A 26,409-nucleotide genomic window follows, 5' to 3' on the forward strand; every position below is an offset into this window, starting at 1 on the left:
TGTTTATGATGACGTAACAAACAGTGACGTAGACAACCACGTTCCAGTAAAGCTTCACGTAGCTTTCACATTTGGTTTTGCGTAAACAGTTTGCAAGCGAGGCAAACAAATTGACCGAAAATCAAGAATGTCTTGTTTAGGTAAGTGAACTGAATATTATCCCTTGTTGTGAATTAGTCATACATCAAAATAGGCCTATTCACAGACAAGATTTCCTGTGAAATGTACGTTAATGTTTCTCAGTTTCATTTACAATTTAAAGTCTTAGGCTATGGCATATAAACCTGCGTTATTTCACTCAAAGTATCACAGTGACCAGTGTTCAAAAGTGTATTAGCAGTCAAGAGCGGTATTAACTTGTCTGTACTAAAATCACATTAGTATTTTGTAAGGCCAAGACTGGTATTGAGATTTAAGCCTAGCTTAGCTTTTAATACACGTTTGAACAATTAGGCATTAAAATCTTAGTATTCCAGTCGGTGGTAATAAAGTGATCGACTCCACTAAAGTAGTATACATACATTAGGATGCAAACATCAGGCCAGTGTTGTAAACATATCCATTCAGTGCGATTTTTGATTTAACTATATCCAGCTAAAAATAGATTTAATTCTTTGTAACCTGCATATATTATTCACATCTTCCTCTCTGGTCGTACATGTACATGGGATGGTCTGGTAGCATCCTGTGGATGGATGGCCGTGAGTTTTCGTTGGGTTCTGCCTCGTTTCCTTCCACCATACAAGCATAATGCTGGCCGCCGTCGTATAAGTGAGATATTCTCAACTACAACGTAAAACGCCAATCAAATAAATAAATAACTGAATATTCATATTCATATGTGGACCAAATTTGGCTAAACGAGGGCGTCTCCAAAAACATAACGGTTAATCCACGGGTACCAATACGATGGAAAGATGACATTTTGTTATACTCGTGAAATTGTTTGTAGCTCATAATAATTCACTTATATCATATTTTTATAGGAATAACCAGAGATAAAATCCAACAGTGGTTCCAAGGTCTGAAGACATGTGAGTTTCCAGGGGCACCAATATATTTCACAGTTTTCAAGTCATGCATAGTTTGTCTTTTTATTTGTAAAAGAACAGAGGCCTCTGTCTAATATACATATACAATTACAGAAGGGTTATCAGATATTTGTTTTTATTTATTTTTATCTCCATCAATCTTGAAATATAGAAGATGAATACCAGTTAATGAATCGTGTGCTTTATAAGTTAAAAAAATATTCATAACTCATAAATTGTACAATTTAAATCTCTTCATGAACATATAAAATTATTTTCGCGAGACCTGTCTGCGCATTCATGTACAATTGTCAAATTCAATAATTTAAAGATTTGTTAAGAGCTTTTAAAATGTTTCTTATCTCTCAGACTTCCAGACTGACCACGTACAGGTAGAAATCGTGAGACAGATCCTGAAGCAGGTTCTAGTCTCTGTAGACCAGGTGTATGGCGCCGAACCCGTGCCCATGGAGAAAATCAAAGAGCAGCTCGATAAGTACATAGACCGGAAAGTCGACGAGAAGATTACGGAATTACTCGAGTTTTGCCGACTGGCTGCTGAAGCCAAACGTGAGTTCAAATCTAGAGCTGTATGCAATTAGAGTATCATCATTCGTTGTTACCTTTAGGGCATTTAGTAGGGGTAGGGACTCTTAATTAAAATTAAGAAAATGAATTTTCTTAATTTAATTAGAAAATACAAGTTTGGAGCGTCTTTCAATATAAAACCAGATGAATGTAACAAAGAAAATGGATTATAAGAAAACACAAGACAATGAAAATTGAGTTTCTGAAGAAAAAAAAAACAAAGCAAAAAAACCCAGGTTTTATGTAGATGTATAATTATATATACATGCCATGAACTACATTGCCTTAGGAGCAATATATATCTCCGCATAAGCTAGAATGCCTTCAGAACAATATATATCTCCACATAAGCTACATTGCCTTCAGAGCAATATATACATCAGCATATATCAGCATAAGATTACAGAGCAATATGCACCTGCATTAACTCGCTGTACAAAAGCCGCTTTCTGCCATTGGTCAAATGCGTATTCCTGTGATACGGCTCTTTTCCCTCTAACAGTCTTTTATTAAGTAAACATCATTTATTAATTGTTGTTTTACGCCGTGCTCAAGAACATTTCACTTATGAGTTGCGATCACATTGGGGGTAGGCTCCTGGGTCATTTCCGCGGCCAGGGAGGTTCCTCCACTTTTTAACTAGGAAGCGAAAGATTTGAGCAGCAAATTTCAGAGCCATGTAATTACTGACTGGTTAGTTTGTCAACGTAATTATACAGCATGTATATAAGAGACAGACTTTGAACTACCAGTAATTAGACCTCATTAATTTCGCCATTTAATTTGGCTAATATCTTCCTGGATTTCATGCAGGTTTTAAACGCGCATGCTTTTTGGGGAACTGTTGATGTGTATATAAAGTATACTGTATAGGCCCAATGTACGCATTGTACTGTACTGTCCATTACAGTGAACCCTCCAGAAGAGATCTCTGCTCAGGTCAGCGCTGGTCCGTCAGTCAGTGTCCAGCCTGCAGACGGGACACCCAGCGTCCAGTCCACAGACCAGTCAGCCCGTGTCCAGTCCACAGACGAGTCAGTCAGTGTTCGGTCCACAGACGAATCACCCAGTTTCCAGGACTGTTACAGCGATATGGAGGTGAGCTCATACATTCTATATACACTGTGCATGCACCGTTACTGAGTTAATACAGGCTATAACCAATTATACATGGAGGTCAAAACGGACAGGATGTTTAAAACATAAGACGTGAAATTGTCCAGTTTTCCTGAATATACCTGTCTCTGTATACACTATATACGCAGAGGAAGATGGGCATTGAAAGATACAGGCTGGGTGCTCAACTTTTTCGCTTGTTCTAGTCTTTTTACAGCACAACAACGCCCCCCACCCTCCCCCAATATATATATATATATATATATATATATATATATATATATATATATATATATATATATATATATATATACTTGCTGGATATATAGAATGTTGTATAGTTAGAATACATTCGGGTCAGGGATGAATTTGAATATCATCATGTATAAGCGAAGAAATTATACTTGCTGGATTAGGTCTGTCAATGAAGCCGATGTATCAAAACGTTTCTTTCATGCGTTGATGTCATGTCTGTATGAATATCTGCACCATATGTATGCATATATATATTCTATATACTTTCACGAACATCGTCATTTCTTCAGGGAATTCCCCTTGATGACGTAAGCGTGGCGGTCCCAGATGATGACAACAAAGAATCTGAAGGTAAGATTTTTATCTTGACTCAACTGACACCTGAATAAATAAATATTATATTATACTTTCTTGACTCAACTGACACCTGAATAAATAAATATTATATTTATAAGTGAAAAGATTACCTCATGAAAAAGGAGGGTCTAATGCTATGCCGATGTAGACCGCTAACCGAATAAACGAACGCAATATGTGTATTTGTAAATGTCGTATTTCTGTGTAGATGTATTTCATATTTTTCAAATTATTACAAACCAAAAAAAAAAATAAATTGTTCATGTTAAATGTTTTAAAATTTACAGTTGCAAAGACCAAAGAGAAATCCCTTATGAAGCGACTTTTCAAGAAGCGCTCCAGACGCTCGGATAGTGAGGACGTCAGGACTGAGAAGAAACCTCTGTTGTTTAGAAAACTCTTCAAACGACTGCCAATTGTTTAAATATGGGACTCAGTGAAACTAACTTTAACATCTGACTCAAAGATGTGTACATTTAAATGGGATATTTTTTACAAAAGCATTTATTAGCGCTTGTATTTCACAACTCTAAAGGTATTTTTTTATATAATCGTATCTAAGTATTCTCATTAGAACAGTATTCAGTTTGAAATAACGATCTTCAGTATGATAGCTCAACGTTTATCAAAATTTAGTGTCATACGATAGTTACTTGTGGTGTCGATTCATCGAAGCATTTAGTCAGCTATAGATGGATCTCAGTCACTATCCCTGTAGAAACAATCTTTCTGTAATATATCTACCAGTTCAGTCATACAATTAGTTATCTCAGTCACCGTCATTGTCAAAATAATTTGTCAGCGATATATCTGCCAGTTCAGTCAAGGGGGTCAGTCTACCAGTTCATCAGCCTGCACATCAGTTTGTGTCGTCCTACATGAATCTCTGTCAGTGTTATCGCCGTGCAAGGCTTTGGGCAGAGCAGATCTCTCTGTCATTCACTGAACTGGAATACAGGTACACAGGTATACCGTGATCTGGAAAGATTTTATGAGTTGATGATAACTACATGTCTATGACTGGTCTTTTACAGATTAGATCTATGTACAGACATATATCAGTTGACAAGAATGCCTTTATGTGTCACACAAATCATGGTATAGTAAACTTCGAGACTTCATGATTGATATATTCGCTCTCCACAATAGTTTATATGTGGAGACTTATATGGGCTTATCTGCTATGCTAATAACATTGTTTTTATATGGCCTACATACTGTACCCTATGCTGACCTTGTATAAGCCTATGTTCATGTATTTAGAAATATACATCTAAGTATAAATGAATAGGCCCTAGTGCCATAGCAGTTATATTCGAAACCAGTCATAATATGTTTAACAAATGCTACTTCTGTATCAACCAATACTATTTATCATAATAAAGACAAAGTGCTTTTGGCAATCCTATAATTTCGTTTGTTATTTTCTGTTCATATATAGCAGAAAATTTACTCATTATTGGACAGTCATCAAACGCTGTATTGGTGAGCTGATTTATGTTTGGACAGTGGTGAAATGTTGAACCCCAGAACGGATCGCGTGTGGGGGTAGCGGGGTGGGTGGGGGTAGGTTGTGAATTTCTGAACTTTTTGTTTGCTGACAGAGATGAAAAGTTTTATCTCTGAACGAGTTGAATGTTAACTGGAGAGTTCTGAAAGGTTATTTACCTATAAACTAATAAATTGTCGGGTACTTGTGAAGCATTGTATGCGTGAACTAGAGTCACTTTCAATACCAGTCATTACCAATTGGACCAGACACTATGCCATCGTATACCAGTCATTACCATTAGGCCAGACACTATATCATCGTATACCAGTCATTACCATTAGGCCAGACACTATATCATCGTATACCAGTCATTACCATTAGGCCAGACACTATACCATCGTATACCAGTCATTACCATTAGGCCAGACACTATACCATCGTATACCAGTCATTACCATTAGGCCAGACACTATTAGATAGTTTAAATTAGGTAATATGATTAGTTTTTATCTTAATTTTAATACAAGCTATAACTGACATCTGTCTCAAAATTTACACTGTTTTTCTATGAGTCGGTGTAAAAATTTAGCAGAGAATGGAGAACCCCCCCGCCCTCCTCCATCCCTGCTTGAAGTAGACAGTTGTTCACTCATGCCTTTGCGATCACGATGTTGTGGGTAAGCTGGTAACGTAGATGTAATGCTCACGCAAAGCAAGAGAGCTATTGACTGTCTGTCTGGCTTGGAACCCAGTTGCCTCTGAGCGGGAAAATGTACTCCATCACTGTACAGTTATCCATTTAAAAAGCAAGTACTTTGACTATAGTTTTTCATGACACCTAGAATTGTTTTTTGTATCTAGTGTGTATACATTTACAACACTCATCACTGGTGGAAAATTCCAAATCTGTCATTAGAAGTTATAGTCTTTTTGGTTTCAAAGCATTTACGCTAAGAGATGATTTGTTATGTGTTTAATGTATACAAGCTGTAACCCCCGCCATACATGATGTAGTTGTCTCTTGTTTGTATGCCTTTGGACCAGTTGGTCTTGTGCAACAAAGTATTATTATTAAACGGTCGCTGTGAGTTCAAAACCAGCTCATGCTGTCTTCCTCTCCGGCCGTACGTGGGAAGATCTGCCAGCAACCTGCGGATGGTCGTGGGTTTCCCCCGGGCTCAGCCCGGTTTCCAGCCACCACAATGCTGGCCGCCGTCGTATAAGTGAAATATTCTTGAGTACGGCGTAAAACACCAATCAAAAAAAAAAATAAAAATAAAAAATTATTATTAAACATATGTCATAACCTTTTCCGTAAAACTGCTGACAGAGAGACGGACATTTAGCAATAGTGAAGAATGCCGGACCCGGATACGGGTCAGGATGACTCCAACATATATTAGAGTTGTGCATTTTCACAAGGACAAAGTTTCATCTGTGCTTAACTTCTTTACGGTATTGCACAAGGCTGAAAAATTCAAAAGTTCCTTGACCCAGCCACAAGTAGACCCGGATCACCACAGCAGTTAAATTGATTGGTGCTTGTACCCAAGAGTTACCAAAAGACGTGAATAACATTTATCCTAAAAATGCTGAACAATCGTTAAAACATTTTCTCAACAAGCAGACGGATCCAAATCCCCATCACATTTTAACTACTGACAGACAAACAGACAGATAGACAGACAAACATACAGACGGTCAGACAACTCCGCCAAAACCATATCCCCCGGTGGCAGAGGTGGTAAATCCATTTTTGTATATTGGATGTAAACTTATAAAAGGAATATATATAGGTAAATTAGAACTGGATATTAATTTTTTTGTTTATTTATTTATTTAGCATGAGGGAAACCCACGGCCATCCGCAGGCTGCTGACAATCCTTCCCACGTACGGCTGGAGAATAAGTCAGCATGAGCTGGACTCACAGCGACTGAGATAATAATTTCATTGGGGTTTTAACCCCGTATTCATGAATTTTGTACTTACACATTCGACGGGAGTCAGTTTAACAATGGCGGGAACTACTTCGGAGTAAACCATCCACTTTTTGCAAATAAATGACAATCTCTCCAACTTGTTACACAGAGATATTCATCCACAGAGACAGCTCATGCAAGGTGTGCGTTATACTGATGGATAGCAAGTGATCTCCACAGAACTTTAGGGAGTCTACCTGACTATGCAGTCCTAGATGTGCCGTCAACCGCTTAGACCATCCAGAACCCCAGAGCAATGAGGGTTGAAGAATTTCGAAGATTCCCTACACAAAAAAACAATGGAAATCAAACACAACTTGTGTTGTTTCGTTCAACACAGAAATATGTCACCCCAACACAAACATGTGTTAAACAAATGTGAAGTAATTCAACACAAAACAGAGTTGTTCAAATACGACACAAGACTTTTGTTGGAAAAAACACAAGTTTGTGTTCATATGGCTGTTCCATCAAACATCCTCTCCCGTATATATAGGACAAAGATGGGGAAACTAGGAAATTCGTGAATAAAAGTTTATCAGTGTTTTGGAGTATAAGGGAACAAAATATTTCTGTCATTTTCTCTTTTGCAGGACCCTATACGTCACCCTATACGTCACCTTGAAATACTTACGTCACTCACGATTTCAGTTTATTCCAGGATAATAAGTAAGTTTCGAGTGTCGATTCAGTATCACATAATCTGTCAAAAATGTTAGGCAACTATCTAGGTATACACCAACTACTTCTAGAGCGGCCCACCCAGTTTGATTAATCATCGGTATGCGTTTAAAGTGAAAAAGTAGATACAACCACTTGACTTCCATTGAGTGTCGCTTTGATACACGCTATCCCTTTAAGTGTGTCTCTCCTGTGGACGAACGAGTGAGCTTCCAGCAAATTGCGAACTTTATACAACGCAATGGCCGTTTGATAGCTACGACAAGGCTAGCGGTTTCTGATCGGCTACAGAGGACGATTAAAGCCATAGGTAATCCAAAACTAATGGTGTTACTTGACTGCGTTAATCAAGAATTAATGACTGGGTTTGAAATAGTGGTTGTTGATGAAAATTACTCATGAAAAGTGCGAAAAACAAATGACATCTCTTTGAATACTGCTCAGGGTAGGTGCGAAAGCAATCTTACATAGTGATAATGCATCCCCAATTGTTTTCATCTCTTATCCAGATTACGAGGATTAGCGACACCACAGGAAATAAAATACTTATTTGACTAGCTTGAGTAATTCCGGCCAAAATATAACTAGGAAAGTCTAACAGTTGTAAGAATTTTTTTTCAGTATTGCCTTGATTAAATGCAAGAAAAATCATTTTCGCGAACCCATTTTTGAAGTAAATCCACCCGGGGAATAAATTAATATATAGTGTGAAGCGGGCAGAAGGAAAGAATAGTAAATACTTAATCTGGCATACACACGAATTGTAGATCTACAGTGTAGCCCAGGACAAAACTATAGCTTACCAGTCCGTATTGGCAGTGTGGTTGGAAATGCCTAGACAAAGATCAAATTCAACGTCTGGAAACTCAGAATCTTCAGTCTGACCAGAGATGTCAGTATCATAAATCGGAACTTCAACGTCGTCCATTATGGGTTCAAATTTGTAAGGCAGTATATTTGCTTCTGTAGTTAGGATCCATCTAAAAATGACATCGTTTTGATACGAATTCCCAGGTTAAATAGGCCAGCTAGGCTTGGGATGGCCATCTATGACCTCACCCGCTGAGCTTTGCCAGGCGGCCGGGTGGAGATCGGCTAGGGTAGTAAATCTATTGTTTTTGGTGATTTAATGTCATAATTACGTTTTCCTGAGGGCCTTCTGATAAAGAGGTACTAATCTTTATGCTAAAAACAAGTAGCTAACTCTGGACACTGATCCTTTAAGGAAGTATTCCTGAAGGTAAACACTCTGTTTTTAAGTTGACTGGGGGTTCAAATAGCGCTGTTAGTCTAAGACTGTTGGCAATATATGTGTTAGCCCATTGAATATTCCTTTAAGGAAGTATTCCTGAAGGTAAACACTCTGTTTTTAAGTTGACTGGGGATTCAAATAGCGCTGTTAGTCTAAGACTGTTGGCAATATATGTGTTAGCCCATTGAATATTCCTTTAAGGAAGTATTCCTGAAGGTAAACACTCTGTTTTTAAGTTGACTGGGGATTCAAATAGCGCTGTTAGTCTAAGACTGTTGGCAATATATGTGTTAGCCCATTGAATATTCCTTTAAGGAAGTATTCCTGAAGGTAAACACTCTGTTTTTAAGTTGACTGGGGATTCAAATAGCGCTGTTAGTCTAAGACTGTTGGCAATATACGAGTTAGCCCATTGAATAATAAGTATGTTTAATTAAAAGGGGCATAACCCATACAAAGGTACCCATCTGCGAGGGCTGCCATATCAAAACGTGAACTAAAGACATGTAGCAACTTAAACATAGGAAGGAGATTTGGCCGCCCTGGGTGGTACAAATATATGAAATTTTGTGCCTTGGCCCATGGACTAGTGCTTGGGTGAGTGCTTGGGGTTTAACGTCGTACTCCCATGGACTAGAAGTCCACTCATATGTATTTACCCCAAATACAAAACACCTGAAATAGAAAATGGAACGAAACAGCTTTTTGTATACATAAATCATCCAATTACACAACACACCAAAAACTCACCACCTTTTTCTTAAGCCACTGAAGAATTATAGAAATTTTATTTAAACAGCAAAAATTAGTTGTACATGTATTTATATATACTGCACCGTATAGGTAATTTATGGCACTCGAACTGTTTTTAGTCCTTTGGAGAAATAACTGGCAACAATTACTGAATTCATAATTTTACAATCTACACATTTGGAAATTTCTGAAAGATATTTGTAAGACAAAAGCTTGTGTCTTCGTCCGTCACCTCAGCCGGTTTCTTGTCTTGCTTGAAAATCCTCTTCAACACTGACTTCTTTCCTTTTTCTGCTTCAAGGAAAGATACAAGTGAAACGTAAAAGGCGTACAAATATTCAAATTTAGACAATCAGACTTAAAGAGGCCTTTATTTCTTGAAGAGTCGTATAAATATCCTGTATATGCCTTCGTATTACAAACATTCTGCAACTTTTATTAAACTATTAACCAGATTCATGAAAAATATATTTCGATTGCACAAATGGACAGATTTCATATGTAAATATGGCTTTGATATGGCTTTATGTCCATTATACAGACAATGAAAAATGGTTTCCAAAATACAGACGCACACACACATGCAGAATTTGACATACATTTACAATATAAACATTCTATCATGTGCTATAAAATTGTGTTTTAAAAAATACAGTATAAAACGAACGGCTTTATGAACTTGATAACCTTAACCTTTTTGCGAATTTGGTCACAAAAGAAAAACATGATCAATTTAAGATATGGTCACGTGACTTACTGCTGTCGTCTGCGGAACTGCCAGGAATTTCAATGGTGACGTCATCAAGGGGGATTTCCTAAACACAATCAGACTAAATATTACTAAGTAGGCCTATGATTTTCTATAATGCTCTCAAAGAATTACTAATCTCAACAAATTTTCCTAAATTAATCTAACCTACATTTATTAATCTGATTGTTGTTTAACAGTATTTTTCATTTGTATGGTTGTGGTCAGTTTTATACGTACCTCTATGACAAGTTGGTGATGAACTTTCCAACGTTTAACGTACAGATTTGTACATTTGTACTGGCAGAAAGAGAACTTGTCTTTAACACAATTCAATAGATAGATAAATAAATAAATAGATATATTGCCCACCTCCATGCCACTGTCGGACGAGTAACCAGTGCCAGTCGTCTTTCTTGACAACATCCGGGTATCTGCACATGGAGAAATCCTAGCAGAGTTCTTTATGGCTTGTGCTGAAAAAAAAAATTAAAAAAAGATGAAAACGAAAAATTGATCAACCAGATAACGAAATGAGGGAATGAGCCATATTTAGTAATTTTTGTTACACGAACAGAAAATTCTTACGGCAACAGATAGGTGTTAAGCTATTAATGAGTTCAATCAATACACTGGGCATGTATATAATATATCGTCGTGAGTCAATTGTCCAGAACGACGCCACGTACATGTATAACAGAATAACCAGAGTGTGATGGAATAACCACCGTTCCTCTGCAGGACACAATAAACTAACAGCCTGATTTGAACAATACGTGTATATATTTATACAAATATCATAATTTCTGATCCTAACACGTAAATTGCAACTGTACGCAGTCATCACCGCCCTCCACCTACCCTTACTAAAAGGAAAAAAACGACAGTTCGTCCCCCAAATCTACAATTATTCTCATCTTATTATACTTGTACGTAAGAAGGTCTGCCAACGATGTGCTGGCGATCGTGGGTTTCCCCCGGGCCCTGCCAGTTTTCCACCCTGTTTAATGCAGGCCGCCGTCGTAAAACACAAATCAAATAAATAAGTAAATAAATGTAATTAGATAGACGACTCACCTTTCGCACTGGCCTCAATACGATTGCAATATTCCAACAACTCTTGGATCTTCTCGTCTACTTTCCTATCGATGTATTTGTCGATTCTTTCTTTGATTTTGCTCATGGGCGTGGGTTCGGCACTATATACCTGATCAATAGTAACTAGAACCTGGGACACAATCTGCCGCACGATGAAAGCCTGGACAGGGTCAGCGTTTGAGCCTGTGTAAACACATTTGTAATATAAAGACACGTTATATGTTGGTATGTTTTTTATTTATTCATTCCATCAACTGACGTCTTGCCAAACATAATCAACTTTAGGGACAGTGGTTACACTTCGGGACTGTGGAAACCCGGAGTAATAATACTACATCTCGTCAAGTAAAAACCCAGGACGCAAAGGAAAGGGTGAAATAGCGAGCGCTGGATTCGAACAAGTGATATCGCTGGTCAAATTAGCGCGTTGAATAATCTTTATTTCTCGCATATTGAGCATTCAACCTTGTTAATGCAATAAAGTTAATTATCCGATATATGTGCACAAATCAAAGGATCAGTTTTGCGCACATCACAGTACTAAACGCCGGACATATTTATGTAAATGATATTTAACACTTTACTTAAGAAGTTTTCACAAGGTCAATGTCGTGCAAATGACTTACTTTTGGTAACTAATTACCCTCCGCTATGTATTTGACAAACCTACAGATGGAGATTAAAGATGCAACAAAACCAGCAAGGGCTGGATTCGAGCCTTGACATCAGAGGCAGATCAACTGTAGTTAGATCAAGACTGGGTGAACTAGCTGGGTGTGTGAATTTGTGAAACATTTGGTTCTTTTCGTCTGAAAATGTGTTTAGGCCTGTCTTGTCTTAGTCTCTTATTACAGGGTTTTTGTAATTTAGAGGGATCATCATAGGCAACTGCCGTATACATCGATGTTTTAAGCTGGTCACATTGTAACGACAAAGCTGTAAGTACAAAGCTAGATAGCAAACTGTTGGGGTTTTAATGTGATGACGTCATAGGCGAACCCGCATTTAAACATAAACTTCGCGTTGTGTTAGCTTTGTAACTCACAGGTACATAGTAGTGAACATCCCTGTCTGGCTCTATCTGTAAGAAACAAAAACCAAATGCGTCACATTTTCATGGGCTTATAATGTGTAATTAAAGGGATACAGAATCGATGCTGAATGGCTGACAGTGGAGATAGGATTTCCTGGGTTAAGTCTTACAGCCTTGCTCACCCTTTGAATAAATGTACCATACCTAATATTGAGCTTAGGTTAGGCATAGCCAGGACTTGCCTGTCTCTCATAGCAGACAATCAGCAACGATTCTGTATCCCTTTAAATCAATGCATTAAAATAGCCCTGAAAGTAAAATCTGTTTTAAACAATTAAAAGCGTGATGTAATAGGCCCAAAACATCTATTATATTAAACCCCTTTATTATTTTTGACAGATTCGCAATGCACATTTCAAAGGTAAGTTTATTATTAGTACAGATATGGCTTGTTGCATCGCACATGAAATCAATCTGCTTTTACTTACCAAAACAAGGCATTCTGGATATCTTGATATTGCCTCATGCCAGTTGAGAAAAAGATGACGGAGACAATGAAAGGCGAAATTGAGACGGATTGTTACGTCGTGGTTTGTGACGTCACTGCATTCGGAGAATACAAAACTCAAAGGGGAGGTAATTTAACGCGGACTCAAACTAATGCATAGTTAACGTTATGTTAATACATATGGCGCTTTTGTGGTTATTGTTTTCTTATAACAATACGTTTTCTTTAATGAAAATTTTCTTTTATCTACATGTATAAAAAAAACATTTGTCTGCTCATAAATTGATATAGCCTTAACTAAGCAAAATCTCTCCATCTCTTCACCTCGCCTTCTCTTTTCTGATGTGCAGTCAGTACTAGATCTAAGATCTGTTTCATTCTTTGAAGATTAACTTTCAGAAATACATACTGCATCTGTACTCTTCAATTTACTAATTTGGAGCTAGGTCTTTCGAGTGTGTTGTCCTCAACATGCTGGATGCTACAGAAATATGTTTTCATTAGTCCTATACAGTAATTCTGATTTCATATCACCAAACTGTTCGTGAATAACAAATACCAATGCACATTTAACACTAATGTAAGTGCCACATCGAAAGCAAGTCAATGTTTGCTAACAGCCATTTATGATACGAGTCGGCCACTCTCGTCATCGACAAGATAAACTTGTGGAAAGTTTTGATGGAAACCAAGAAGATTAAAAGGGCGATTGACAATTTGTTTGGGTGACTTAACGTTAATTCTTGCTTTAACAATTAACTGTAGGAACTATAAGCTAGGAACTATTGAAAAAACGTAGGCAATCTTAAAAATTTTCAACGGAGCAGCCGCGTCCACCCTAGCAACAGAGACACGTGATTCCAAAATGGTTGTGTACGAAGTTCGGTCGCTGTCCGAGTGCAGGCCTTGGTTATATTTGTGTTAATTGCCACGTTATGGTATTTCATATTCTCACATATTGAGATGATATGAATTCGGGATTATTTCAAGATCACGGGAAACCGGGTTTCGTGCATTACAGCTTGGAATCGTTCAGGATAGCGCAGGCGAGAAGACCGAGTTTCAGCTTTGTGACTGTAGGGCCTGCTTATTCTGAGCGGTTAATGTAGAAGCTAAACTGGCAACATGGCTCATTACTGTTCTCAGAGCTAGTTCAGTGCTTATTCAGTTTCTCGAATGTGCAATTCTTACATCATCATAATGAAACTAAGACTGTGGTCGATGCGGCACCTCTTCGCCTTAGCAGCGAATACACATGTAAACTGATTACCAGTCCTTTATAGCAATGGAGTCAACACTCATCTTTTGTTCTTCTTATTCGCGGATGGTCGTGAGATGCCTCAAAGCTCTTCCCGATTTCCGTCGTATAGGTGAAATATTCTTGAGTACTGCGTGAAACACTAAACTCATATTTCAACTTGCTTATTTTTAAGACGATGGTCCACAGTGAACATTCCGCTTCATGAAAGCAAACAAAAAAAAAAGCACTACATCTCCCCTCTCCATACATACAGACCTCATGGAATTTATGTCACCGCTGTAGTGTATGGAATAAAACTTCACGATTTCCTGTCACCGATTATATCTGGGAAATGCATATATTATGAGCTTACCAGTATTGATACAGATCAGGGTGAGATAACTCTCAACACACTGTGAAATAGGGGAAACAACTTTTGTGGTCATGCCCTTCATAAGTCATCTGATTTCGAGTCGGGCGGCGTCATTGTAAACAGAATGAGAGCCTGCCAGGATGTAAAGCGAGAGAATTCGCGGTCGTATCGGACAGTTTATTTAACAGCGATTTGCTTAGCCTTCCTCTCAGTTGTTAGGGAATGTAGGTCACGTATAATATCAGCCTATGTGATGCCACACGGAGGTATCGCTTTAGATCCCGGCCACTTCAACACGACAAACACAACCGCGAAAACTGAGGCCTGGGAAATACATCGAGCTTGTGTAGACGTGGGCAAGGAGATTGCATCTGTCTATCCCGATGTAATTTTACTCAGTACCCCGCACGGAATAGCCGACTACAGTAACTTTGTGCTTTATCTGAACAGGCGTGGCGTCGGCTTTGCTGACACTGACAACTGTGTATGTCCTCCATGTTGTTACATGGTCAACGTGTCTTTAGCCAGTGAAATCGCGGCTCGAATCCGCGACGAATTCAGCGCCCAAAGTAACGTCAGTGGGCTGAGCTCATTCGGGCCACCGGGGGGTTGAAGGGGTAGAACCATTTCCGTTGAGGTAGGCCTGAGATAGGAAATGCCTGTAATTTTGTATAAAATCGACACCAGTTACTGTGATTTCATTATTTTTGCTCGAGCATTGTACGTTAGGTTACCGTACACCAGGGAATTCTGACCTACATCCCAGTGATCACATTAACTAAGGTTTTGGGTTCTGATGTTCTGATCTGTAAATCACATTTACTCGAGTGCCATTTTTGGATCAGTGTAAGTGTAGTATATAGGAGGATACTGTTCGATGGAGTGATAAACTTAAATGGTTCTCCAACCAGTACTAAATATTGCTGTGGCCATGAGAATGTGTTGGTATGCAGTGTTTCAGCAGTTTCGCAGGAAAGGTAGCAGTGGAGTTCGCTCGGGCTCTACCCGGTTTCCTCCCACCATAATGCTGGCTGCCGTCGTGTAAGTGAAACAATCTTGAGTACGGTGTAAAACACCAATCAAACAAATAAATAAATATTTTTAACATTATCAGTACTCCCAGTTAACAGGCAATATAGCTGTGTGTACGTGTAATATTACATTAGTGCCTCTAAACTGATTACATAGTGTCTCAGGACTAATTACATTAGTACATACTATGCGGGCCGATCAGCTTAGCCAAGCTGTTCATCTCCTAAATTTGGAAACCAAATACAGAGCATATATGCTTAAGTAAACCATGCAACCCACGGTTAATTTTAGTGGTTGTTAAAAATTTATAAATTGTAAATGTCGGAGGAATATGGAGGCGTTAATGCATAACATTGATAACTGACTATGGCTAAATTCGCTCTTGTGTACTGTATAACTAGTGTCAGTATATACATGACTGTATAGAACATCAGTGTTTTAAGTACCGTACATGTTTAACTTTCCCCACATTTTAAATGTCGCGGAAATACACAGAGGGTAACAGTATAAGCGCTATTGAAAATGCATAACAGTGATAACCATGGCTAAATCCGTTCTTTTGTACAGTATAACAAGTGTCAAAACAGTTGTAAGTGCATGTCTACCTTTCCCCTCCCCACGTATACAGATGGGCGGAGGTTATTCCACTTCATTTCGTGCCATTCCTAAACGAAAGTGAGACTAAGACGGTGATATTGTCTCAGCCCAGTAGGAGATACACAGAGGATGTGGCCATGATCCCAGAGCTTCTCACTCTCGGTGAGTCTTATAGTGGATGTAGATTAACTGTCTCACCCTAATCCTTTGTAGCCTCACACCCATATTATTGGGAATTTAAAACCCGTCTTACTGGGGCCCTAGATAGCTCATAGGATTAAAGTGTTCTTTCCGCATCCCATAGACACTTGACCAGTTACAGGTTCGCAGACTCGAATCCAAATTGCGGCTTTCAGTCATGAGGGTTGTCAGGTACGCGGAGAAGGGTAGACTTTTATAACGAATATTCCTGTTTCTTCAGTCCTTAAACATCCAATGTCGTAATGTCACTATTCGGCAATCGTGTGTATACATGGGAGGTTATGTCTGGGCGTGACGTTGCAGTGAGTCAGCACTATAAAATTTTATGAGGTATAAAAAAAACTTATGATTTATACCAAAAATTTATAATTTAGAAAAAAAAAATCGCCATAGAAAATAAATTTATAAAATATTTATAATTTAGAAAAAAATTTATACTTGTCCTGCTAAATTCAGACAGTATTATCATGTATATCCGAGAAAAATGTTTAAATGGAAGTCAATGTACATGGATGTACCATTGAAGCAAACGATCCCATTTATGTTCTTGGTTGTCTTTTTTCATTTCTTCATTTAGGACAGAATCTGTACACGTTTCTGGAAGAGTTAGACGAAAGAGTTGTTGTGATCATAAGTTCTGACCTGGCCCACACTCATGACAAAAGCGGCCCATACGGGTACTCAAACGCGTCACAGCCTTTCGATGACGTAAGTGATGACGTCAAATTTGTTGGAATTTCAGTATCATGCTGTGTTCATTTTGCACACAACATAATATCCTCCTGTATGTGCTCAACATAGAAAACCCAACAACTGCCACTCAGTGATGTCTTACTTCTCACGAGAACACCAGAGAGTGCATCAAATGGATCAAAGATTAAATATTCAAGAGTGTACATTTTGGACAGTACAATCAATTTTTGTGTTTGTTGTGATTTTGATTCATATCAGTAGTCGCTTGGTTGTATCGGGATTCGACAAGTTTGCTGATGTCATGCCATTTAACGTGCAACATCACTAGCCAGGTGCTATATACATCTTCCGGGGCCTCCGTGGCTCAGTCGGTTAGCGCGCTAGCGCAGCGTAATGACCCAGGAGTCTCTCACCAATGCGGTCGCTGTGAGTTCAAGTCCAGCTCATTCTGGCTTCCTCTACGGCCTAACGTGGGAAGGTTTGTCAGCAACCTGCGGATGGCCGTGGGTTTCCCCCGGGCTCTGCCCGGTTTCCACCCACTATAATGCTGGCCGCCGTCGTATAAGTGAAATATTCTTGAGTACGGCGTAAAACACCAATCAAACAAATATACATCTTCCTGATATCCCCTCCGATATCAGCGTTTAACTTTATAGCTTGGGAAAGCAGTTCAGATTTCACGTACCATGTGTGGATTATGTTTTTTGTAAATGGATAAATGTATTTATCTATTAATTGATTGATGTACGGAAATGCGGAAATATGACTTGACATGCTCTTATGGATGCGATGGCTGTGATGGACGGCAAATATTGCGTTATTTCTTTTCACATGTACATACCTGTAGTGCATATTTACAAATTTAAAATTCTTTTATTCCAGTCTCCGCCTCTTATAGAGGGGTTTCCTGTGACATTAATACTCTGGCAGAACAATAGCCAGTCGGCCATGTTGCAACATTGACTGGTTTAGCCGCAGTAATCCAATATGGCTGCCAGAAGTGGATCATGCAACCCCTCTGTGTAGACAGGTGAGAAATGTGCGATCTAAATTACTGGATCACAAATCATTTAAACACGCATATGCAAGTTCTAGGTGGCCTGTATATATTTGTACAAAACATTATTTATCTGATAATTCACATTTTTTATTGTATGTTGACCTTTTTTATCCCTGTTGTCCAATCTTTAGGCCTGTGGAAAGTGGGCGTCTACTCTGGACGCGGACTCACTCCTGAAGACCGCCGCTGAGTACGTAGACCGGGCTAAGTCCTGCGGTTACACGGGCCTCGTCATGCTTCACGGTCTGATGCTCTCTGCAGGCTCTTTTTCCTGGCACCCAGAGCTCTACGTCAACCATCACCCGAGCTATTACGGCATGATGGTCGCTTCCTTCACAAGAAAAATAGCATGAGTGACATATGCAATTTCCGCTGAGGCATTGGGATTTGTATTATTTGATAAAAAATATTGGTCTTGATATTTATTAAAGAAACTGGATATTTTTTGACGAGTCCTGTTTTAGATTTAAGCTGGCATTTATTTCAAATCTAAAATACAGGATTTCGATTCGTATTATAAGAAAGGTGTAATAGCTATGCTTTGCTCTTCTCTGTATTTATTTATTTGGTTGTCACTTATCGCCATATTTAAGTTTTTTTCACTTGTTGACGGGCTTTGACAGTGCGGGCGCCCACACGAACGTTGTCGAGTTATTATCGTCATCAAGGCAAGGCTAGCAGAAGTAATTATACATACTCTGCCCAAAGTGGGGTTTGAACCCACACCTCGTGTATTCTGCTCCTGAGTATATACCTTCTACAGTATGAACTGTAAAATATCGCTCGAATAGAGTTCAAATTCACATTATGCTCAATGGAAAATATATTAACTTGCTTAGATTCTAAATGTATTATTTTTGTTTTTGTTTTACCGAATAGATCCTTTCAGTCGTTAGGACACGGGACGTGCTAGTTCAGTCATATCATATTGCAAAACTAGTTTACGAATCTAATCGTCAAATCCGGTATATTTATAGTAGTTGTCAACCAAAGAAAGAACCTTCCTAATCGACTATCACAAGACTCATTTCCGGTTCAAGGCCACTTGATGCCATTCAAAGATATAGGTATACGATAAGACATGTATCATGTTATGTCGAGGATGTCATCAGTGACATTTGATATTCTAAACAGGAACTCTTTTCATTTCAAACTTGAAGACTTACAATATTATGCACGAAGGCTAATACAAACACATTTAATATATATGTTAAAATAAGAAAACTCATAATGAGACACGCGTTGAGGGACTTGTGCTTAGACTTTTTTATTTACAGATAAATACAGTGAATTGCTAGGATTCTGAGATTGGCCAAAGCAAGTGATACGACGCCAAATGTGTATAGATTCATTTTTTTTGTTTTTGAAAGATTTTTTTGTGCCATAGGTACATAATCTCTTTTAATATTTCATACTATTCGGTACCAAACCTGATCTATAAACTGAACCATATAATGCAAGCATTGGTTTAGGACTGGATTTAATTCAGTGAAAGTTTTCAAACAAGTATGAGGGTGTTACTGATTATACATCTTTAGTTCCATAGGTTCAACGTACAGTATATTTAAATTAAAGCTTCAAATAGTGTGTCTTGAAAATGGTACCTGTTGCCGTCTCGACTGGCGCTCAGCAATGATGGGTTAGAGCAATGGAACAGGACTGGTTGGCCTGATGCAGTATAATGTGGGTGGGGTGTCAGATCTGGTGTCTTCGATATAATACTTCAGTGGCGTCAGCACTTTGATGGCAGGCACTCGCCTTGTCACAAGAAAACAAAGTAGATGTACACACACCTAATGACTCCTCATCGTCATATGATTTAAATATGACGTAAAACCTCGAGGATATATACATTAGTACGTCTTTAAAATTGCATTTGTTTAATGCGTATTTTTATAAATTGAAGAGTGAGTTTGCATTATGTCGAAGTATAATGTGTCGGATTTATAGATAGAAGCCGCGTTATCAGTCGATTGGAGAAAAACAATTGGAACGCTATAGCTAGGTGAGTTTGTCAATCGACAAATTAAAATGAAAATATAGCATCGATTGAGCAAACAGATATAAAATTTCCACGGAATATTCTTCGATAAATAAAATTCCGAGAACCTCACATAAAATGCACCAGTCTGGCATTAATATGGAAGATAAATGGAAACTGCATGTGGATACCAGGTGTTGCATTATGGAAATGTATATATCTGCTAATTGTTCAGATGATTGACGTTTATAGTAGATAGTTATCGGTTTCCTGTACCATCCGTTTCCTTCCAGGAAGCCGTGCCCGTTGACAGCTGCGGTAGTACTTCCTTCCTGTAAACTAGGCTCTATCCTGTGCGACGTCTTTCCGTTCATTGTGAAGGGTTCTGACGAAGGTATGATTAAATTACTACAAGCTGTACAGCAACTTTGGAGCCCAATTCATGCGCGACGTTTTACTATGTTTGGTACCATGAGAGATTTCAACAACGCCAAAACTCTAGACCTTAAATATGGAGCACCAACTAACAAGATTTACAAGAAAGGAATGAATGATCATGGCTTAAGGCCACATCGGCAATATCTCAGCCATATCGTGGCGAGTGGTTTACAAGTAAAGATAAGTATCGCTTAACATGTTAACAGTCCGCCCATCAGCTTTCATATTACAAAGGCAGAAAAAACAAAACAAAATGGCTCTGCCCGGTTTCCTCCCACCATAATGATATCCGCCGTAGTATAAGTGAAATATTTTACGTACGGCGTAAAGCACCAATCAAATAAATAAAAAAAAACTGATGCGGATAAAGGTAGAGAAGCACCCCAAATTTTCAAAATACATCAGTCGCTTACATTTTGGTGTCGACGAATCCCCACGAAGGCTGCAATCCATCGTGTTAAAATGAGCGAAATGTCAGTTTGATCAGCAGATCCTTTATGATTAAAACAGTGAATGGTCCATAGTTCTCGATTAATCTGATTGGTATTTAATACCATAGTGAATTTTTCACTTTTGCGACAGGGTGAAGGATTTAGGCATCAAAAACAGACGTTCACATCGTGTACCAGCCGTCAAAAATAGATGTTGTAGGTCAATAATCTTACGGCCAATTCAGAAAACAAAGTCTAAAGCAAACAAATGAACTAGGAAAGTATATCAAGTACGAAACTAAGGCGGCATGTAGAGTATATATAGACCGGAGACGTTTAATAACTTGCAATTAACATCAGTGCAATTTTTTTTTTACCAAATCGTGCTTAAGCTATGTTGCTCGGGGGTGTCAGAGTTGCTACTTTACAGGAAGAGTTAGCATTAAACCCTAACTGAGATAAATTGGATTCAAATTTCTCCGGTTATGCATGTGTGACCGTGTGCCAACTATATTACATTGTCTTCGGTACTCTGGTTTTACTCTGGTTTTAACTCTCTATGTTGTATGTCTTCTGTACCCGCTTTAATATTGTGATAGAACTCGTCACTTGTCTGAGTTGTACTATAACTAAACAACTATTTACACCAACGAACACGGGTTCACATAATTGCAAACAGGCTTGTATGTAAATTTGCACCATAGTTTGCTGATTGATCAGAACTACACCCCCCCCCCCTCCCCTGTAAAATTGACGTAAAAATGAAAATAACGAATATCCAAAAGGTATGCTAAAGCATATGCTAAAGCAAACGTACATCACGAATAAAGCTGGAACCCAAAATGGCAGAAAGCACAGAAAAGCGGGGTAGAAAATTGTTGATATCTAGGCGTCAAAACACTGGTATACCAGCTGTCAACCAAAATGAACGTTCTAGGTCAATAAGCGCAGACTAATTCCAAAAACAACGTTCCTCACAAACCATACACCAGAGAATTAGGGAAGTATATGAATTACAAAATTAAAGCGGATTCAAAGAGAAGCAGTTTACAGTTTTCAGTGATGTTGAGAAGACCTAGAAAGGAATTTTCTAAGTGAATGAATGAAAGACCGAGAACATACATATCTTAATTTTGCCAGCCGTCAGCGAAATTTAACAGCGCCACAGCAGGTGCTTTTTTATGATACTTCTTGCATAATTAATGTTACTGTCGTTAGTTTTCTGATTCCCTCATTTCGGACAAAACGATGGCACCTGCATCGTGCTACTGACACCATCGGCCTGCGGATGCACACTGACCTCTTCACGCTATGCAGCTGTAGTGTTTGTCCCATGGGACACGTGTAAATAGGTTAACTGCCAACTAGCATGCTCTCTGCTCACAAATTTAGAGCAGGCGCCAATGGGAAGGCATCATTGGTGAAGGCCAGGGAATGTGTGTAGAAGTACTGTCCAGATAGCTGTTCTGCGCTTCGAAAGTAAGAATCACACTAGAACCAAAAACATCCAGCTGTGACCAATAAGAGGTTACATTCGATTCTATTAAACGAGGAGATTTACACGCAGTGACAGTCATTCGATACACATGCACACAAGTAAAACGTAATGAACTGATCGTACTGTACAAGGTTACCGGTACAGACACCTTGTTTCAAGCCCTCTCATGCCAAACCCGGGAATATAGTTTTCCAGTTATTTATTTCATTTGATTTGATTGGAGTTACGTCGTACTCGAGAATATTTCCATTGTGCGACGGCGGATGACCTAATTAGGCGCTTCGAATGTCACACTTGTGCTGTTTTGTCACTTGAGTTGCCGAATCGAAAGCAATATAAAATCTTCAAAGTATATGTGCCTTATCTTGTACTCTGTATGTTTTAATCGCCTACTGGTTAGACACGTTACATTAATTGCTGGCTGATTATGGACGATTACGCTTAAAATAGTTTGGTAAGCTACATGTATCGTTTGTATATGCAATGTATGAATCCGTTTTGTGTTGAACTAAGTAGTAATATACGTATATAATGAACATACTCAAAGGGATTTCATTTAAAAGAAAAAGATATTTACGGAGAAAAAAAAAACCCACTGATATGTTTCTGTTTATAGTATATGTTATCATACAGGTGAACAATTTTTCCAATTATTTGTAATAATTTACGGTTAATAATGCATGCAGTGAACTAGAACGAGGAAAGTCGGACACTTTTGTTCTGCTTGAAAGAATACTGTCTGAAGTGTTAGCTATATATAAACTAGCTATATATGAATTCTGTAAATGGTTGCAATAGAACGCCCAAGTAAGACCTATACAGTCTTGCTTAAAAAGGCTGTAATGTACATCCTTTACATATAACTCGATCCATTACTAGATGTCCCTGCAAAATTGCAAATACGTGTTGTACTGATAAAAAAAAATGTATCCAGTGCACATGTGCTATGTGTATTTCAATGTTCCATCAAATGCATGCGGACAGCTGTCATTTCGCAGAAACCATACGGTTGTGCCGGTCCCAGCATCCGTTCATACAGGCTTGCCTCCATAAGGGTCAAACATACACACTTATAGAAAACTAGATCGATACGTACGCCGAGACTATGCACCGTAAAACTGCTAGGTGCATGGTTTGGCAGATACAATGCCGGTACCGTAAAGCTACATTTAAATATGCTTGCGGCCTACTGAGCCGGAACTTGGAAGACATTAGGAGAATGGACAAGAACTTTCAGTCTGCATGAGTTGCATGTATTCTAGCGTTATTCCAGACAAAGAGAAATAAATGGCAACTAACGAGATTCTGTCAATATTGGATTCCAGTCGACGAGACAATCTAAGGCCAGTGATTTTTGTCAGATGACATAAAAATCATATAGAGGACAACCCTGTCTGTGAGCATTATTCAGTTAAATGAAGTGCATAGGTGACCTTTGTTACTGAAGTAGGAGGCAAATGTAACATTATCTAAAGGGGAAGTTGTAGAGTTCTATAGAAGCAATTATTTATAGTATATATTTTGATTTTGTTCAATTTCTGAGAAGCGGGACCTACTGGAAAACAAACCGTAAAACGTGATGATTAGAGTTTGCCCTGCTGCTGTACATGTTGTAAAACACTGAACGCGGATCCGCGTGTTTGCATGGCGGGTGCACGGGGGTCGCGGTTTTCCCTGCAGGGTCGCTGTCTAGATGGCGCTGTCAGCCCACCACAGATTTGTGGCTCTTTATAGCGTCTTGTTCTAGCTCTTTATGAGCTCTTTATCCAGATGGATATATACATCGATAAAGTATCCCATATAAAGTTTAAAATGTATGCCTATATATTTTCGTGAAATAATGGCATAACCGAGATATCAGACTTCAAAGTAAGTCCACACTGTGAAAATCGAAAAGCACTGATATGTAATCCATTTTATCCCATCAGGTGAAAATTATTTCTGTAAACCGAACATGCAGCTGTTTCCGCTGACATTATGCAAACCCTGTTTTGCCTTTTAGTCACATGTGTGTGAGGTACGAGTGACGAGCAATCGTGCTTCCGGTTGCTTTAATATGGCGTATCCCATGGCCTCGTAAGAATTCTAGATTAAAACTTCATTGTGGCTGTGGCTGTTTAGGTCTGTTTCAGTCCCTCTATTGAAATAATTAACATTTATATTATTTGTTTTTTTTTAATACGATACCAAGGATCAGGTATATACGGGTAAGGGGAAATCAATACAAAGGGAAATCAGCCCATAACTGCAAAGTGTAGAGTCATGCGTTATGTTATGATTAGATCTAATGTCTAATGCAGAAATTTCAAATCTTGATATGGTAAGCTGTTTGTAGTGTAATCCCAGTTATTGCTATTTGCATGTGGGCCAATATCGAACATAGGCCGAGAAAATCACGTGACCGATTGCAGATCAGTGTTGGCGTGAAACCAGTGGTATCTATATGGGTACATATAACGTTGAACCCACAAGCTGCATCACGGCTGTGACAAAATAGTGACACCGTGTCTCTTTTCAGTTAGCAGTTTCACGTTCACTGTCACATGACCAATTAATCACTAAGTCTTGCATTTAATTGCATAGCATAGATGAAGTGAAACATAGACATTCACAGTATGTCTACGCTGGCCATTTGCGACGTAATTAATGAAAGAACAGTGATGTCATTCGTTGCTTGTGGCTCTGCACCAGTTGTTTAACCCCTTTAAAATGGTTGCTCTCGCAGCCGCCGTTCGGCCTCTGACCGATCAGGTCAAAAGTTCGAATCCAGCTATCGCTTTGTCAGGTACACCTAGCCATGGGTTTCCGATTTTCTTTTCACCCATAAACTTCCCTATTACGGTATATGCCACAAATTTCTTGAGAATTGCGTTTAGTGTACATGTAAGACATGCTTAGTACCAACAGTTTAATGCGCCCAGGCAACTTAAACCTGTGCATTTTTGTTTCAAATTAAAGATGTTAATATAGACTCGTACGGAGAAGCAATCCTATTCCAATTAGGACTATCAATAAAATGATAGGGATTTTATTAATATCATATTTTTTCTTTGTAATACAATTTTCGAATTTTAAGCAAAGCGTGACGAGAGAGGTGTAATATGTGTGTGTGTATGTCTGTATATATATATATATATATATATATATATATATATATATATATATATATATATAGAGAGAGAGAGAGAGAGAGAGAGAGAGAGAGAGAGAGAGAGAGAGAGAGAGAGAGAGAGAGAGAGAGACTGTCGATTAACTTGTTTGTCAACTCAACCTTATTCCGCGCCAATTAACAAATGCAACAAGTCTTCAAAAATATCCAAGTTGAGTTTAGTGGGTATCTCAGGAGATATGTTAAATTATTAAAAACAGGATTTAAGCCTATTTATCTAGTTTCGTTGACAAGGTGATGTGTTATTACAGGGCATATGACAGAGCAAATTACAGATGACTGGAAAGATGTCGAGATAAACGGAGTGGATAGAACTAGTGTCATAGCATACGTGAGGGTTTAATTTGATGACATACCGCTGTCGAGTGCTAACGCTGTCTGTTAATTTGCTGTCATGTCGGATGAAAAGTTGCAATGAAAAGGCACTATAGCAGCCTTTTAAGTGATGTTGTGATGCTGACGCTCGTATTAACAGCAAGTATAGGGAGCTTGCATTTATATGAAAGAGAAAAAAAAAGACTGCATAGGCGTCCCACTTAATGTAATTGAATCAGAGGTGATACCGGAATGTGAAGGTGGGAGTGAAGAAAGCTGTATTGACCAAATAACTATCTTTCATCATCCCCCCTCCCCTAAGCCCCCCCCCCCCCAAGAGAAGAGTGAAAATCGATCACCGATGCGGGCCCGTCCCACGTGTGACGGTCGGATTGGGACGGGCGGTGTACGCAGGTCGTGCTGTCTTACAGCGGCAGCGTGCCGGTACATCCCTCAGTGACCGCACCGCGACTACCGTGCAAGCGTGT

General features: G+C 38.7%; 3 protein-coding genes across 5 annotated transcripts; 2 read left to right on the forward strand and 1 right to left on the reverse strand.

Moving 5' to 3' along the window:
• The first annotated feature begins 127 nt into the window (after positions 1-127).
• LOC135473224 (uncharacterized) lies at positions 128-4,728 on the forward strand. Its single transcript, XM_064753069.1, has 5 exons — positions 128-140; positions 1,401-1,621; positions 2,493-2,717; positions 3,281-3,341; positions 3,635-4,728. The coding sequence occupies exons 1-5, from the start codon at positions 128-130 to the stop codon at positions 3,769-3,771; spliced, it is 657 nt and encodes a 218-aa protein (XP_064609139.1). The 3' UTR covers positions 3,772-4,728.
• Positions 4,729-9,573: 4,845 nt separating this feature from the next.
• LOC135473953 (uncharacterized) lies at positions 9,574-14,636 on the reverse strand. Of its 3 annotated transcripts, none has more exons than XM_064753912.1 (6): positions 14,507-14,636; positions 12,398-12,433; positions 11,332-11,535; positions 10,627-10,730; positions 10,264-10,321; positions 9,574-9,797 (listed from the first exon to the last, which is right to left on the reverse strand). In XM_064753912.1, the coding sequence occupies exons 1-6, from the start codon at positions 14,586-14,588 to the stop codon at positions 9,676-9,678; spliced, it is 606 nt and encodes a 201-aa protein (XP_064609982.1). In that variant the 5' UTR covers positions 14,589-14,636; the 3' UTR covers positions 9,574-9,675. The 3 variants fall into 3 exon arrangements, with proteins under 3 accessions (XP_064609982.1, XP_064609981.1, XP_064609983.1); XM_064753911.1 differs by having other exon boundaries at positions 9,574-9,800; XM_064753913.1 differs by lacking the exon at positions 14,507-14,636 and adding an exon at positions 12,874-12,995 and having other exon boundaries at positions 9,574-9,800.
• LOC135473951 (protein CA_C1420-like) lies at positions 14,566-18,521 on the forward strand. Its single transcript, XM_064753910.1, is given in 5 exon segments — positions 14,566-15,116; positions 15,118-15,143; positions 16,167-16,297; positions 16,914-17,044; positions 18,221-18,521. Coding segments are annotated over 5 exon segments (996 nt in total). The 5' UTR covers positions 14,566-14,630; the 3' UTR covers positions 18,443-18,521.
• Positions 18,522-26,409: the final 7,888 nt, after the last annotated feature.

This window comes from Liolophura sinensis, chromosome 8 (assembly GCF_032854445.1).
Source record: "Liolophura sinensis isolate JHLJ2023 chromosome 8, CUHK_Ljap_v2, whole genome shotgun sequence".
NCBI lineage: Eukaryota > Metazoa > Mollusca > Polyplacophora > Chitonida > Chitonidae > Liolophura > Liolophura sinensis.